The sequence below is a fragment of the Rutilus rutilus genome, assembly GCF_951802725.1.
Source record: "Rutilus rutilus genome assembly, chromosome: 10".
NCBI classification, from domain to species: Eukaryota; Metazoa; Chordata; class Actinopteri; order Cypriniformes; family Leuciscidae; genus Rutilus; species Rutilus rutilus.
Window position 1 is genome coordinate 7,019,723 of NC_140215.1, and position 17,085 is coordinate 7,036,807.

At 38.3% G+C, this 17,085-nt stretch overlaps 1 protein-coding gene across 3 annotated transcripts in view; it reads right to left on the reverse strand.

The window, feature by feature from the left end:
* Positions 1–217: 217 nt before the first annotated feature.
* The window catches only part of itprid2 (ITPR interacting domain containing 2), a 44,001-nt gene continuing 27,133 nt past the window's right edge, over positions 218–17,085 (reverse strand). For all 3 annotated transcript variants that reach the window (XM_084421607.1, XM_084421608.1, XM_084421609.1), the window contains 11 exons: positions 12,403–13,079; positions 10,593–10,653; positions 9,650–9,738; positions 7,785–9,320; positions 6,408–6,482; positions 6,144–6,259; positions 5,272–5,419; positions 4,561–4,626; positions 4,061–4,456; positions 2,379–2,507; positions 218–1,080 (listed from right to left, as the gene is read on the reverse strand). In XM_084421607.1, coding sequence (XP_084277733.1) covers positions 2,400–2,507; positions 4,061–4,456; positions 4,561–4,626; positions 5,272–5,419; positions 6,144–6,259; positions 6,408–6,482; positions 7,785–9,320; positions 9,650–9,738; positions 10,593–10,653; positions 12,403–13,079 — 3,272 coding nt within the window. In that variant the 3' untranslated portion in view covers positions 218–1,080; positions 2,379–2,399. The remainder of the gene's footprint in view (positions 1,081–2,378; positions 2,508–4,060; positions 4,457–4,560; positions 4,627–5,271; positions 5,420–6,143; positions 6,260–6,407; positions 6,483–7,784; positions 9,321–9,649; positions 9,739–10,592; positions 10,654–12,402; positions 13,080–17,085) is intronic.

The window sequence follows — 17,085 nt, forward strand, 5'->3', positions numbered from 1 at the left end:
GAGTGTTATTAGAGCTTCAAGTTGGATGAATTTGCTAGTTATGCATTACTACCGTGGAGTTTGCTACATGCACACAGCCCCTTTCCGGCATCCTTGCACATCTCGTTCAAAAGGTTTAATGGTTGGATGTAATTCTACAAAGACAACATTCAGTATAAACCATACAAAAATACAAACACCATCTGAAACAACCCAAACAAAATTATGACTCGGCAAGTGTACGTACAAAATAAATAAATCTTTATTAATGATTTGCATTAAAGATTATCCCTCATGCATCCCAGGCGGAAAGGGAACACACAGTCCCCTTAGTCGCATAAATCAATTAGTATTACAATTCATTTCATCTTAGACAACAAAAACTCATTCACACTGAGGAAAATTAAGTTGAACACTTTAAATCCAGAAGCAGATTCTGCTGTCTTTAAGAATAAAAAAATATTTTAAAAGCGTGCTAGTGTATATATATTGTAAGTATAAAGAGAATTTAGTGCTTTTTCTTCTCACAGGACAAAATGTTTATGAATGTGCTCCGAAGGCTTAAGTGTCTTATCTATACATACAGTATGCGATAGACTATCAACAGGAAATGAAGACAGCTGTGTGCATTTTCAGTAGAACAGTAGTTGTGATTGGTCAGTTCAAGTTTAAGAGAAAAAAGTGAAATGTATTGCACAGTTAGTTCCTCACAGAGGCTGAATTAGAAAACAAGTGTGATTACAGTAGACATTTTTGTCCTAGACAGACAAAGACACACTCACACAGAAAACTTTAGTCACCCACAAGTCTTTTCAAACATTCGACAAGACCTGCATCACATACTTAAATACAATCCCAAAAGATTCATTACATTTCTGTAATATGTACCAGACAGATGCCACAATAAGCCGTGTGCCCTTTGCGGATTTGGACAGTGGAAGATCTCAACCGCTGCAAAGATTCACTGCAACTCGACAGTCCAGAAGCATTAGAGTCTGGAAGGGCTTCACAGACAGAACCAGAAAGAGGTGCTGGGCCTTTCTCAGTGCAAAGCTTTAACCAGTGTTCGTTGCGACTATTTCACAGGATTTACTTCTTCACCTGCAGAAAGAAACAAAACAGTGATGCTGACTGAAAAGACTGTAACCATAACTGACTTCTAAAGCATATAGTCGCAGAAAATTACACAGACCTTTTTACAATTATATTAAACCAACTATCGACACATTTCGGTACTGATTGAATTCTACATATATTTATAATCCACAAACACTTGCTTCAATATCCTGCCATCTTGGCAAAAGATCATCACAATGCATTCTGGTTTACCTTCTATGTGAAGAATAATATGGAATTCCAAAAACGTATCTTTGAATACATCTACAATTTTGATGTATTTTGATGATTTTGACTTATGATGTCTTAATATGCTGTCTATGTCTATGTAGGCAGCTCACTAGAGTTAAGAAACACTCTTAAATGCCCAAGAAATACAGCATTACTATCAAAAGTGTTCCTAAGTATTTGCGAAATACAATATTTTTGCCTCCAAACATTAAGATTTCATGCAAATATATAAACACCATATATGTTATATCTACACACACACACACATAACACTTTATATATAAAATGCAATTTCATGATTTAATGCAAATATATAAACACCATATATGTTATATCTACACATATATATATATACACATATACACACACACATACATATATATATATATATATATATATATATATATATATATATATATATATACACATATACACACACACATACATACATACATATACATATACATATATATATATATATATATATATATATATATATATATATATATATATATATATATATACACACATACATACATACATACATACATACATACATACACACACATACATATACATACATATATATATATATATATACATATATACATATATATACACATATATATACATACACATATACATATACACACACACCTTCAAATATGACAAGAACTCAGAGTTATCAAATCAGTTGATATTTCACTGGGTTTGGCAATCCTTCTGTTAGACTGTCTCACAAATGAATTAGGTTGAATAGCTGTCAGCTGTTAATTAAGTACACAATTAGATAATACCAATTTAGGTCAACCAATTACCAAGCAATGATTAATTTTGTTCAGTCTGTGGTGTAAAAAGGTCGCATTAGCAATTAAAGAAAAAAAAAAACACTTAACACTTTATATATACATATGAATGAACGTGATGTGTCATTTCACATTCAATTCACTTCTAGGAGAGGGAAGTATATCTCTTCCCGTTACCTCCAAGATGAAAAGTTTTCAAGCACTTAACAGATATGTATTGAGCATAATGTGATCTATCAAACCAACCTCCGTCCTCTGTTCTGCTGCTTACACAGGAGGCTTCCTGGCTGGAAGAGGAGATCTATGTGGCGACACAGCAGCCAGAAGCTCGTTCACAATCTCCTGCCTGATTTCATGAGCGATGCTTTCTTTAATCTGCGGGAGGATACAAAAGAAATGATGTTAGACTGCATTAAAGGCAGGAAAATCAAACACTAAATGCATAGTAAGACCACCTAAAATGTGAATCATCTGAATTATTTACATGAAATTATATTTCAAAGTGACTTATAATGCAGTTATAATCAAGAACAATTTGAAAAGGTTTTTTTTTTTTTCATATATGAAATCCCAAGAACTGGCAGTGCTGTGAAGTGTCAAATACATATTGACACGCCGATGAAGAACATCAGGTTTTGCCAGGCTGTTACATCACCCCACAGGCCCCACATTACTTCAAGGAACCAATTCAGTCCAAGTTTCCTTTAGGAGCATCAGAACTGCTGTACCATCATGACAGACTTGTAAATCAGCCTACACTGATGCATGATATTTCATAAGCAAATCTGTCAATCATCACACACACCAAAAACCATTACAGCTACAAAGGACTCGCTCAAACGGTGCCAAAGACACAGTAAAATATGCTTTTTCCACTTCCATTTGAGACGGGGACGGAAAACACATGCTACTTTTGTGTCTCCATTTCATCGTTTCAAATTTTTTTGGCAGAATCTAACAGTATTTTTCTTACATGTCTCTCTGGAGTACTCAATTCTGATGGGTCAGTCGTGGCATTTAGCTGTCAGAAATGTATTATTATTATTATTATTATTATTACACGCCACGGCTCTCTAAAATGCTTGATTCTGATTGGTCAGTCACGACATTTCTGTTGCCAGAACGATTTTTTGTTCACTGTAATGGATTATTAGATAATAAACAGGTACGATTTTAAAATGGTTTCTTCTCAAATTAATATTTCATGTCCCCGTCATTATGCAAGTAGTGAAAAGCTGTGTAATAAATTAACCCTTAAATGTCTTGTTTGAACTTGTTCGTTTGCAGTGTTATTTTAGTATCGAGTAGTTTTATAATTGAGTATTTTAGTATCATATTATAGTGTTTATTAATATTTTGAATTTAGCTATTGAATTTTATTTTTATAGTTTGCGGTTTTCTTTTAATTTTAGTTAAAGTTTTAAAGTGTGATTGTCATTTTATACGTTTTTTTTTGTCTATAGTTTTATACATTTTTATTTCAGTTTTATTTTTAGTTATTTTAGTACATCAAGTTAAATTAAATGAAAATAAGAAATGTTTTAGCCTTGGCTAAAATAAAAATAAAATGTTATTTCAGTTAGAGTTTATTTTATTTAAAGCAACATAATTTTTTTATGGTTTTAATTTTAGTTTCAGTTCACTGTAATAACCCTGGCTCAAAGTTGCTTGATAGAAACAGTTTCTCTTTGCGGAAGCTTTGCGTTTAATGAGCTGATCAAATATTTGAACTCAAATCAAAATTTCATGTCTAATTATTTACCTATGTTAATAACAATATTAACCCCTTCAGGGCCCGGATCATCCTGTCGGGGTTTATTTTGCGATAACAACCGGCTGGATGTATAGTACATTACACCGTACATATTGGCCATTGACAATGCTGTACATCAGTCGGCTCATTGGGTTAAATGTATAAGTTCTCTCACCTCCTGTATAAGATGTTGCAGGTCACCATTCCCTCTACTTCTACTCCTCCACTCGGTGGGACAGCAGTCATCCGCCGTCCTGCTCCTGCGACCATCCAGTGACAACTCGTCTTCATCTCTGCTGAACTCCAAAGAAGTAGGTGTCAGGTTCGACTCCATCCTTTCCGGGGATTCGGGCCGAGGAACCTCCATTCCAGGCCGTGGAGGGACGGTGGGTGTGAGGTTGAGGGTGGCCCGGTAAACGCTGCCTCTTTGCAGGGAAGGAGAGGAACAGTCGTGTGATCGGTTGAATCTGCCAGGGCTGGATGCTCTCGATGAGCGGCCTGAACTGAGTGTGGCGGCCTCATATCCCAGCTCAGATTGAAGGTACAACTGCTCCTTCAGGAGGTCCGTCACCTGTACATTCATACACAAGAATTAGAAGAGGAAACTGAGAGTAGAATAAGGCATTGAAATGATATCCGATACAGGACCCTGTAACATGAGAATAATTCACTCACCGGCTCCATGGCCCGAAGTGCTGAAGAATTAGACAGGCTTTCCACGCTGTGACCTCTCTGCATGCCCTGTGAGACGCAAGTATTTGTTACTAAAGTGTCAAAAAAATCTACCGTTCAAAAGTTTGGGGTCTCTTTAGCTCAACAAAGCTGCATTTATTTGATCACAAGTACAGTAAAAAGTGTAATATTGTGAAATATTCCTTACCATTTAAAATAGCTGTTCTACATTTAAAAATGTAATTTATTCATTTGATGCAAAGCTACATTTTTAGCATCATTACTCCAGTCTTCAGTGTCACATGATCCTTCAGAAAACATTCTAACATGCTGATTTGGTTCTCAAGAAACATTTCTTAATATTATCAATGTTGAAAACAGTTGTGCAGCTTAATATATTTGAGAGAGATATGTTTGGTTTTTAGGATTCGTTGATGAGTAGAAAGTATAAAAACAGTATTTATTAGAAATAAAAATGGTTATTCTAAATATATCAGGTTCAGTGAACTGCACATTAGAATTCACATTTAGACTTATTCTGCACTTCCAATCCTGAGAGGCTATAATAAAAATGAGAAATGCATATTTTGCTATATTACCTGCTAATAGATAGACACTTTTGGTAAAGTATTTAAAGCAGAATTAGGTCTAAGTTAAGCTATTACAGCATCCTTTATCATTTATTATGAGGCAGCTGCAGTCACATCCACTGACCATGTGGTGGCGGTAGAGGCTGCTGTGCTGGGAGCTGCTGCGCATCTCTTCATTCAGAGAGAGCAGGCGATCCTCCAGCTGAAGCTCCAGATCCTGCAGCTCCTGTCTGACTGCAGTCCGCAGGGTTTCCAGATGTTCCGCCTCCCGCCTGCAACAGCAAAGTTTCACGTTTTTAATCAGTTCTCCAGACAGTTAGTAAATACTTGGTAAATCGCTAGGAGAGGTGCAGCGATCATATCAATTTGAGGTTGAAACAGAAAAGCAATATTTTAACACTATTATTTGCCAATACCGTTCCGATGGTCATTTTGTTTCAATAGTGATTAATCATTAGCATGTATGATTTGTTTACATATTTTAGGGTTCTTGATTAGTTTATTGCTACATCCGCCTTTCTCTCGGTCAAATTGTAAAGCTGTGCTACTGGAAACTAACATACTTTTGTAAAAACAGAAATGTGAAATATTACAGTTTAAAAAAAACTGTTTCTATTTTAATATATTTTAAAATGTAATTTATCCCAGTGATGGCAAAGCTGCATTTTCAGCAGCAATTAGGCCTACTCTAGTATTCAGTGTCATATGTCCTTCAGAAATCATACTAATATGCATTTAAATCATTAGCATGTATGATTCATTTGACAATTAATTTAGTGGCTTTCTCTGTAAAATTGTACTGCCATTCAGAGCGACAAGGAACATTTTGTACTATCTTTTCAATTTGATTTATTTATTTTATTTTTACAGACCCCCTTAGGGCCCCAGTTTAAAAAATATGTTTTTTGGCTTTCTAGACCAGTGTGTGAGACTTGGGCAAAAGGAGCCAGAGGGTGAAGCACTTTGCCCTTTGTGGCTTGTGATTTTGTTCCTCACCTCTCATCTGGACTAAGATGCTGGTAGACCATAGACTGCTGTCTCATGAGAGCCAGTTCCAGATCCATCATCTGAGTCCGGAAGACGTTCAGACTCCTGCGCCGCATCTGGAGCTCCTTCAGCAAGTTGGTAGGGACATAAACATTAGGTTAAACACTATCCAGAAAACTCTTGCACAAGCTATATGATCATCTCAATTTCATAAGAGAACAACTATTTTCAAAATGAACTATGAGACTGCTTCCTCTTTGGGAAATGATGTACCTCATAAAGCAGTTGGACAGAGCGTGGTGTACTGATCCTGTCAATGGGTGTGTCCCCTCCATGCACCGATGAGCTCTGCCAACAAAACCACAGATCAGTTATCACTTATGAGTCATGCAGGAAATACATGTATAAACTGAGGCCGGGATATGCAGCATGCTGACTCGGCTGAATATTTGCATTCAAGGTGGGATTCGCAAGAATCCGGAACACACTTCCTTGTTCTACTTTATGTATATGTATATGTATATGTATATGTATATATGTGTGTGTGTGTGTGTATATATGTATATGTATATGTATGTGTATGTGTGTGTATATATATATATATATATATATATATAAAGTAGAACAAGGAAGTGTGTATGTATGTGTATATAAAACTTTGTGTGAAACAAAACACTTATTACAGGTCATAGGTTACACACACACACACACACACACACACACACACACACACACACACACACACACACACACACACACACGTCATAGGTTACACACACACACACACACACGTCATAGGTTACACACACACACACACACACACACACACACGTCTGGTTCACTATCTTTGTGGGGACTCTCCATAGACATAAATGGTTTTTATACTGTACAAACTGTATAAAAGTATAACTGTATAAAACTGTAGCCTACATCCCCTTACACTAACCCCACCCCTAAACCTACCCATCACAGAAAACTGCATTTTCTGTGTATTTTTACATTTTTCTGTATGATTTATAAGCTTGTTTCATCATGGGGACCTCGATTTAGGTCCCCACGGTGACACGAGTCCCCTGGAGTAAGTGTGCATTCAGGTTGAAGTCCCCACCGGGACAGAAAAACATGAACACACACAGACACAACCTCTTCTTCATGTTTAATGGGGACATTCCATAGACAATGATTTGTATACTGTACAAACTGTATATTCTATCCGTTTACACTAACCCTACACATCTCAGTTTTGCTTCTTTTCATTTTCAAAAAAATCACTTATGATTTATAAGCTGTTTTTCTCACGGGGACCAAAACATTTTCACAAGGACAAGGATTTCATATATTGCTATCTTTGTGGGAACATTTTGTCCCCATAATGTAGGGTTTGCCTCCCACCCACTCACACACACCTAGAAACACTTTTTCTACACACCTTTTTCACATTACTTGATGTTTCCTAAGTCCAGCCCATGCAAATATATCTACTGTGCTATAGCAAAAACTCCATCACCTAACCTATTTCTACCATCAGAATCAGAAACGGTTACTAATACATCCTTGTCAGGCACAGCCTTATTAATAACCAGGTTTACCATAGGTTAAGACCGTTTGGATGCAGCACACAAGTATACAAATAATTTTGGCAGTTCTCACCTGACCAAGGTTCTGCATTGTCCCACGGATGTCATGGAGGACCCTCCTGAGCTGCATCTCTGTGCTGCCCATTGCAGGAGCGGGTGCCGGAGGAGTCCCAAAGGAGAAAGGGTAGTGGGGAGACTGATAATATGGATGACTGTAGGGGGCACCGGGGTGATGTGAAGAATTGTTGTACCCCAAATTGTAGGGGGCACTGTGGGACTGCGCAAGAGGGATGTGAGTTTGGTACGGGCTGCCGTGGATGTTCAATGAAGGGCCGTAGGGAGCTCCCTGAGAAACGTTATAAGGTGGAGAGAATGGGTTGTATGGTGTGCTGTGCGGATGCGCATAATGCATATTGTGCTGGGGTGCAAAGGTCACCCCCTGTGGTGGAGTAAATGTATTGCTCTGAAGCGGCTGAGGACAAGGCGAGCTCTGCGGTTGTGGGAAGGGAGTGTGGTGGGGAAATCTTGTAGGGTACGAGAAATTGTAGGCCAATCCATGTTGTGGAGAGTAGAAGGACCCATGAGGAGGAGGAGGAAGAGGGTGGGCCTGACCTGTATAATGAGAAAGGTTTGGGACGCTAGATGTGCTCCAGCTTGAACCTTCACCCAGGTCCCTCTGGGGCCAGTCGGCAGGGACACTATAAAGCGAGCTGGAAGAGCGAGTCAGATGTTGGGGTATGTTAAGATGGTGCGGTGGTGGTGGTGGTGTTCCCCTATCAGTCTTTGATCTACCTGCTGGAGCAGAATTCAAGAGCGTAGATTTACTGTCGGCATGATCAACTTCGTCTTCTTCCATGATGGAATCCACTTCTTCCCGGTCACTGCGATTCTCCTCGTCGTAGCGGTATGTGTACGAGGGTGGGGTACAGTGTTTGACCGAACCCTCTCCAAGTTGGATGCGCATGGAGGTGACCACTCGAGCCGGGTTGAGCGAAGACATTGGGAGGGAGCTGGATCTCCTTAAAGGATTCCTCTCTAAGCTTTCCCTCAACAAGTTCTTGTCCCTCACCCATACTCGGCCAGGACGTTCCTCGTCCATTGAGGATGACCTTTGATGGGCCGTGTGGAGGGCCATCTGCCTGCTTTGAGCCGTGGGGTGGCATTGCTCAAGATCCGATGACTCTGGTCCAGAGGATGAATGTAGATCTTCAGGAGAGTCTGGATCCATGCCCAAACCAGGCTGGGATATGCTGCCCTCATGAGTTACATCTGAATCTGTTGTAGGATTTACAATCACGGTCAAATCCACTTCTGGAGAGTCTGTGGTGGGTTCTTGCACTATGCTGGAAGCCCTATCAGAGTCAGGAGAAAGGAGTGGTCCATTGGTGCTAACATTGTCAGAGTTTGGATTGGGAATCTGGAGGCTGGGGATCACAGGGACTTGTCTGTTGGCTCCACTCTGTCTAGATGTGCCTCTGGGCAGAGGATGGGCTTCCTCGCCCAGCAATTTTTCAAAGTTGGGGTACTCCAACGCTACTGGAGTGCTGACTTCACCTGCATGCGATGTCACTGTAGTTTCACTGTCACAGCTGTCTGAGCTTTCTTGTACCTAATAAAAGAGAGAAGTTTCACTTCCATTATCCAATTAACTGGTTCTTAGGACACTTTATGTTGAAAGTTAGATTTATGTTCCCTGAGAACACACATGGCACAAGTTCTGGTGCATCTTAAAGAGGACATTTTCAAGATGTAGAGTTTAAGGCCATCAATCAGAACCAGATTTATTACTATATATGTATTTTTTTATGATATCAGTGCAAACTAAATTCACATGGGTAACAAAATAACATGGGTCTGATAAACATGAATCCGAGGAGGATTACACTTTGTATTCATAGATTGTTGAGAGCCCAGATGGTTATGCCCACACTCACGTACCTTCAGGTGATAACCCGAACCGTCTGTGGATGGGTCCTCTGCAAACCCGCTGCTGTCAGACTGCTGGCTGGCAGTCCTCAATAACCGCTCTGTAGGAGAAACAACACAAGCACCAAAACTGAGTGCGAATGACTAATTTCCCAGTGGTAGAAGACTTCTCAAATTTAAAGCCAGTTTATCATTCATGCTTATGAGTTTTATGGCTTAGATCTCATTATTTAGGTTCAGTGTGGTGAATATTGTAAATTATTGCCACATATTTGTCTGTTTTCCTATCACTTATTCACTGTAATAATAACAAGTTTGTTAGTATAATGTTGCATATCACAGAACATAATTATGACTCAAACAACTTTAACTTGAATCTAGAACAGGGGTGTCCAAACTCAGTCCTGGAGGGCCACTGTCCTGCAGAGTTTAGCTCCAACCCCAATTAAACACACCTGAACCAGATAATCAAGGTCTGATTATCTGGTTCAGGTGTGTTTAATTGGGGTTGGAGCTAAACTCTGAGTTGGACACCCCTGATCTAGAACATTCTTCTAGTGAACATCTACTAAATTCTACCACACGAGGGCAGACTTGCTCTATACTGTCTCTAAAAGACATATACTTAGAGTCCCCTTCAGCTCTTTAGGGCTGGGCTATAGGACAGCATGATAGACAGAATCATAGTTGAATAAGAATTTTTTTCCTGTTTTCTTCTAGGGAAAGACAACCCGATATGATCAAACAGTCTGAAACCATTTTTATCTTAATTCAAAGTTAGATCTTACTGATTGTCATGTTGTAAACAATACCATAGCAAACGTAACTACAAAACCTGTTGCTAAGAGGTCTCTTTTACATGATATGTGTTTTGAATGCTTCAAAATAGCCAATAGCGAACACAAATTCAGTTTCCTGGTAGCGTGACTGATAACCTCAGTCAGTCCACACTCACCGCTGCCATCTCGAGACATGCCACCAGGACCAGGAAGAGCTTCATCCTCATTACTCTGCAACTGCAAAGAAATAGATTATTACCATTCTGACAGGTTACAACACAGCAGCGTAGTCACACTTGAACATTACACCAGTTTTAGATACTCAAAAGATGCTGCACATAAGCCAATGTTAGAAAATGTGGTATGACCAAGGGCCAGCGTATAAAATGACCTGGTAAAAGTACTGGGTGGTTTTGACAGACAGATAGTCACACCCCAAACCCAAACTATTGGTCAAGTCAATGTTGCTATATCATGCCGTGTCCGGATGCTCAAACAAACAGAGCAATAAGAGATTATTCTATCATCATTTACTAACCCTCATGTTGGTCCAAACCTGTAAGACTTACTATCTACTGCAGAACATAAAAAATATATATTTTATGCAATGCTGGCTTCCAAACAACATTGGACCCATTGACTTTCATTGTATGGACAAAATACAGAAATTTTGAGTTTGAAAGAAGAATGGAAGTCATACAGGTTTGGAATGACATGAGGCGAGTAACAATTTTCAGTTTTGGGTGAACTATCCCTTAAAGTTGGGAAACACTCGAAACAATCAACTTTTCAAGCATACAAAAAAGAAAAAGAAAAGAAAAAGATATACAAATAAATCGAACCATTCAATTATTAATTGTAAATTAATATTGTACAATTATTATTATTATTATTATTATTATTATATCTTAACTAGTAATTTACAATAAATATTTGACTGATGAATTAATTTATAATAATATAATTTCACAGAAGGAACTTTTGACTATGGCTTAAAAAAATACCATAGCAAAAACAACTAGCCTAACTAATATAAATTTCAAGCATTATTAAAGACATCTAAACACTAAGTAATTAAAAAAGAACAATAAACAAATTAGCAATCACACAAATAAATACAACTGAACAAAGATAAAACAGTTTTTTAAAGATTTTCATGTACTTTTCATGATACAGAAACTGTAATCAAATGTAAAAATAACAGCACTTTATAAATAAAATATACATTAGAAAATATCGTTACAAAAGTTATTCACTCAAAAACAAGCGAGTACATTTTCTCTTTTGGTGTCTGATTAACGCTATTATAGAGACGTCAGCAGGAATATTAGGCTGCTGTCACTTTAAGAGCTGAATGGATACAATATACTGCTTATCAACTTTTTTCATTCACTTAAGAAATAGCCAACTGTGTTTACGAGGATATTTTGTACATATTTTTGTGTGTATTTGTCAGTTTAAGTGCAAAAAGACGCGGAAGACAACTCAGTTTTGTATCGCGCATTATACAGTATGAGAGGCGGCTTTCTGTGCTCACGCTTTGGATGTGTGCATAGCATAGAAAACAGCGCTTGAATGGTTTAAAGTCATATTAAAATGCACACAAAGGAATCAATGAGAGGAATAGAAATTGTAATTTTATAACACGCATCTGATTCCTGACCTTAAGTATCCGGTTCCAGAATTGGAATCGATTTTTGATTCCCAACCCCAAGTATCACTGGTGAAAATTGTCTGCTATTAGGAATTAGTATCATGCTCCAACATAATCAAAGGCAAAACCATAATCCCCAGAAAATACTCCAGGCGCTCCATGTTCCCTACTTATTTTTAGCTTTAAGTGTCATGACCCTCTGCTTTTTTTACAACAAAACGCACACAAAAGAAACTTTAGGGGAAACTTGGAGATGATTGTCAGCGTGAGAACTGGACAAGGGAAAGCAGGGAGGATTGTTTTGGTAAAGTGGAAGCAAGAGGGAACTTTACCTCCTCCATTTCAAAGGAGTCTCTGGGCTGGCTGAGCAGGTGGGCTATGTGTGGGTTGGGCAGCAGGTTGGATGGTTCTTTATCTGGCGTGGAAGTGATGGTGTTCTGGCACTCGTGCTCTTTGAGTTCTGACTCTGCTGTGAGGTCACTCTCGTCAGAAACGCGACTGATGCTCACCAGGACCGGGGAAAGTGGCGTGTCTTTGTCCAGAGCTGGTGACGAACTGGAGTGATCACCATTCGTTAACGTTGAGTCCTTGGCTAGAGGTTCCGGGATGTCTCCGTTGAGTGAGGCCTCTGAGATACATTGCTGTGCTTCCTCGGTCACTGTTGCCAGAGATGAATCTTTTTTCCTAAAGACCTTCTGCTGTGGCTTGTGCTCGGTATCCGTCAGCCCGTCCCGTATCTCAGAGTTCACACTCTCTGCGCTGTCAGCATCAGGCGCTGAAGGCTGTTTGGCCGATCCTTCCGTGCCGGAGGCCAACAGGTTCTGTCTCGTAATGTTCCGTTTTAGAATTTTGGCCACATTCAGAGCCGAATTATTCCTTTTCACTGGAGGTGTTTTAACCTCTATGTCGCCGTTGCCGATTTTCTCCATGGGTCTTCCGGACACGTGGGAGTAGATTTCTGTGAAAACGTTTGCCACCGTAGCCAGTACTTCTGTTTGACGGAATCGACCTACAGAAAAAGGAGAGCAAACTTGATTTAGTCAAGAAAAAAAAAGGAGACACTTAAGAAATTAAAACAGAAACGATAGAAAGCACTTTTCAAACAAGTGTTTCCTACACCTACTATTGTAAAAAAAAAAATAATAATAAAAAAAAATAATAATATATTGTATTGTATTTTTTTATAGTAAAGTACAATAAATAATTGTAATAATAATATATTATAATATATGAATTATATAAGGTTTCAACACATAAACAAGCTAATAAACAAATGAATAAATAAATAACTGACAAATAAAGTAATCTCTTAAACCGCATTGTAAATTAGAATGAATTGACTACAGGATTCATCATTTTGAATCATGGAAAGAATTGACTCACTTTAACCGCTGCTTAATCATGTCAGACTCTTGACTGAGTCAAGAATTGTTTAGGCTGATTTTCTAAAGGCAATGTTTAAAATGCTAATTAGTAAGGTTAGTTAAACTCAAAGCAGTGTAATTACTTATTTGTTGTTCATATGGGAGTTATGTAAGTGAAGCGTGTATTTTATTAAAAAAAAAAAAAAAAAAAAAAAAGACAGGGCCTCTCGGTGCAAATATGAGATCCGGTTAACTTTTGTGTGAAGGTTTTATGTCAATGGTTTTTTATCAACATCAAGCTTGTCATTATGGCTGACATAAAGGAAAAAGATTTGACAATACTGCAGGCATGTAATGGAATGATAACAAGTGATAACAAGCCAGTGATGTGTGGTGCTCAGAAATCAATCGTCTTCATTTATCTCCTGCAATGCAGCCAGGCTGTCTGAGTCAGCATTCAGGAACGGCTCGAAGGACATGTGCCAGAAAAAGAAAAGAGGAACAGAGAGTGTGGTTTTCTGTGAAAGAGGGACAAGCAAGTCCGATTCGAGATCACAGCCCCCGTGGAGGAGCATTTAGGGAGGAAGAAGCAAGAGTTATGCAAGAAAAGACAAGTCCACAAAACGTGAATAAACATTCAAATCCGAAATGCCTGCCTAGTGAGGTATGAGCATAAACAGTAAGTTAGTCTAGGTTGTGGCATTAAAAATAACTGTTTACTACTAACCTAATAAAACTGTTGCTGCATGTCAGGAATATTATTTGTTCTATTACGTGTAAATTGTTTCCTTGTTGTTTATTTTAATACTGACAGCAATAATTGCTTGAATAATACATTGTATGTTTAATAATTACTTGAATTAATAATCTGAATGTTTATTTTAAAAGAATTGACCTAAATTAGAGTTCTTTTTTAATATTTATATTTTATCAAATTGAATTGAAATCTGTTTATTTAAAAAACTACATTCAAACAAAGCTTTTCAAATAATTATATTAAAATATGAATATAATGAAACATTATAATATAAAAAATATCATGAATTGTATGGGGCTTCAACAAATAAACAAATAAATAAAATGTTAAATTAAAATAATAAAATAAAGTGTAAAATTTTCTGCACCATCAAATATACAGCGGGAAAATAAGTATTGAACACGTCATCATTTTTCTCAGTAAATATATTTCCAAAGGTGTTATTGACATGAAATTTTCACCAGATGTTGGTAACAACCCAAGTAAGCCATACATACAAAGAAACAAACAAAAATAAGTTCAGAAATTAAGTTATGTGTAATAATGTTAAATGACACAGGGAAAAAGTATTGAACACATGAAGAAAGGGAGGCGCAAAAAGGCATGGAAAGCCAAGACAACTGCTGAAAACTTGCAGTAATTAAAAAGCAATCCAGCCCCCTGTCAGTGGAAATTAATAACAGCTGGTTCAGTCCCAAATGATGGCCTACAAAAAGGTCCCATTGCCAAGGTGTCACACAAGACATCTCATGATGGGTAAAAGCTAAGAGCTGTCTCAAGACCTTCACAACCTAATTGTTGCAAAACATAATGATGGCATTGGTTATAGGCGCCATTCTAAGCTTCTGAATGGTCCAGTGAGCACTTTTGGGGCCATAATACGGAAGTGGAAAGACAATCATTTCACCATAAATTTGCCTCGCCCAGTGCTCCTTGCAAGATTTCTGATAGAGGAGTGAAAAGAATAATCAGAAGAGTTGTCCAAGAGCCAAGGATCACTTGTGGAGTACTTCAAAAAGACCTGCAGATAGCAGGTACTGTTGTCTCAAAGAAAACAGTAAGTAATGCACTCCACCGCCATGGCCTGTATGCACGCTCACCACGCAAGACTCCATTACTGAAAAAAAAGCATGTTGAAGCTCATTTAAAGTTTGCTGCACAACATTTGGAAAAGCCAGTGAAATACTGGGAGAATATAGTGTGGTCACATGAGAGCAAGATTGAACTGTTTGGATGCCATAATACACACCATATTTGGAGGAGAAATGGCAGTGCACATTACACCATACAACTTGGTGTTGGCTCTTGGACAACTCTTCTGATTATTCTTTTCACTCCTCTATCAGAAATCTTGCGAGGAGCACTGGGCGAGGCAAATTTATGGTGAAATGATTGTCTTTCCACTTCCGTATTATGGCCCCAAAAGTGCTCACTGGACCATTCAGAAGCTTAGAATGGCGCCTATAACCAATGCCATCATTATGTTTTGCAACAATTAGGTTGCGAAGGTCTTGAGACAGCTCTTTGCTTTTACCCATCATGAGATGTGTCTTGTGTGACACCTTGGCAATGAGACCTTTTTGTAGGCCATCATTTGGGACTGAACCAGCTGTTATTAATTTCCACTGACAGGGGGCTGGATTGCTTTTTAATTACTGTAAGTTTTCAGCAGTTGTCTTGGCTTTCCATGCCTTTTTGCGCCTCCCTTTCTTCGCGTGTTCAATACTTTTTCCCTGTGTCATTTCACATTATTACACATAACTTAATTTCTGAACTTATTTTTGTTTGTTTCTTTGTATGTATGGCTTACTTGGGTTGTTACCAACATCTGGTGAAAATTTCATGTCAATAGCACCTTTGGAAATATATTTACTGAGAAAAATGATGACGTGTTCAATACTTATTTTCCCCGCTGTAATTACAATTTGTTTGAGATAGATAGATAGATAGATGGATAGATGGATAGATGACTTCTGTAAAGTCATATCATAGCTTTTTGTGAGAAACTAAACATTATTCACATTATTACAGGCTTTTATGATTCTTTTCTTGGTTTGGAAATACATAAAGGCATGCATACACTGGCATGTTTTTATTTATAAATCTATCCTGGGTTTACTTCCTTCATATCTTTGTACATACATCTGTAAAAAAGTATCCTTCTAGCTATAGCCTCCGGTCACAGGAATTATTTTTGGAGATGATTTGGAGAATGAAACATCGGGCTGTAGATGTTTTAGTTAGTTATGTATTTGATATTGAAATTTTATTGGATTTGCTTGTGTGTGTTTATGTGTATGTATTGTTGGATGTTATTTGTTAAACTCAAACGTGCTGTGTCTGTCAGTCTTGGCCAGGACGCTCTTGTAAAAGAGATTCTGAATCTCAAAGTGCTTCTTTCCTGGTAAAATAAAGGTTATAATAAAGGGTGAGTCAATTATAACTGGTATTTACCCCAACAGTTCACAGCCAGACCAGCACTTACTAAAACTAAGCAACAAAGCGAACCTGAAGCCAAATCCAGTGCACTCACGATCAACAAAACAGGCCTTATTACAGACTTCACACGTCCCTACCCTCACCAAGGTTCTTCCTGTTCCGATGCTTTGTCTTGGCTCAGTGAGAATTATGCAAATGTAGGCCAACACAAAAGCTGGCACAGAGCTGGCACACAGGCCGAATCCTGATGTGAGCGGGTGGCAGAATCCGCTCTGCTGTGCCACAGCCTGCTTGTCACTTTCTCTCTCCGTTGCCGTCTGTCTCTGCCTCTCATTTCTGTGCCCACGGAGGACAATGGCTTTGTTGTGCTCTACTTCTACTGAGTCTGAACAGCCCTCGCACACACAGCGAGTGTTTGAGGGTTAGGAGCTCAGTGTTTGGTTGAAGATATGGAG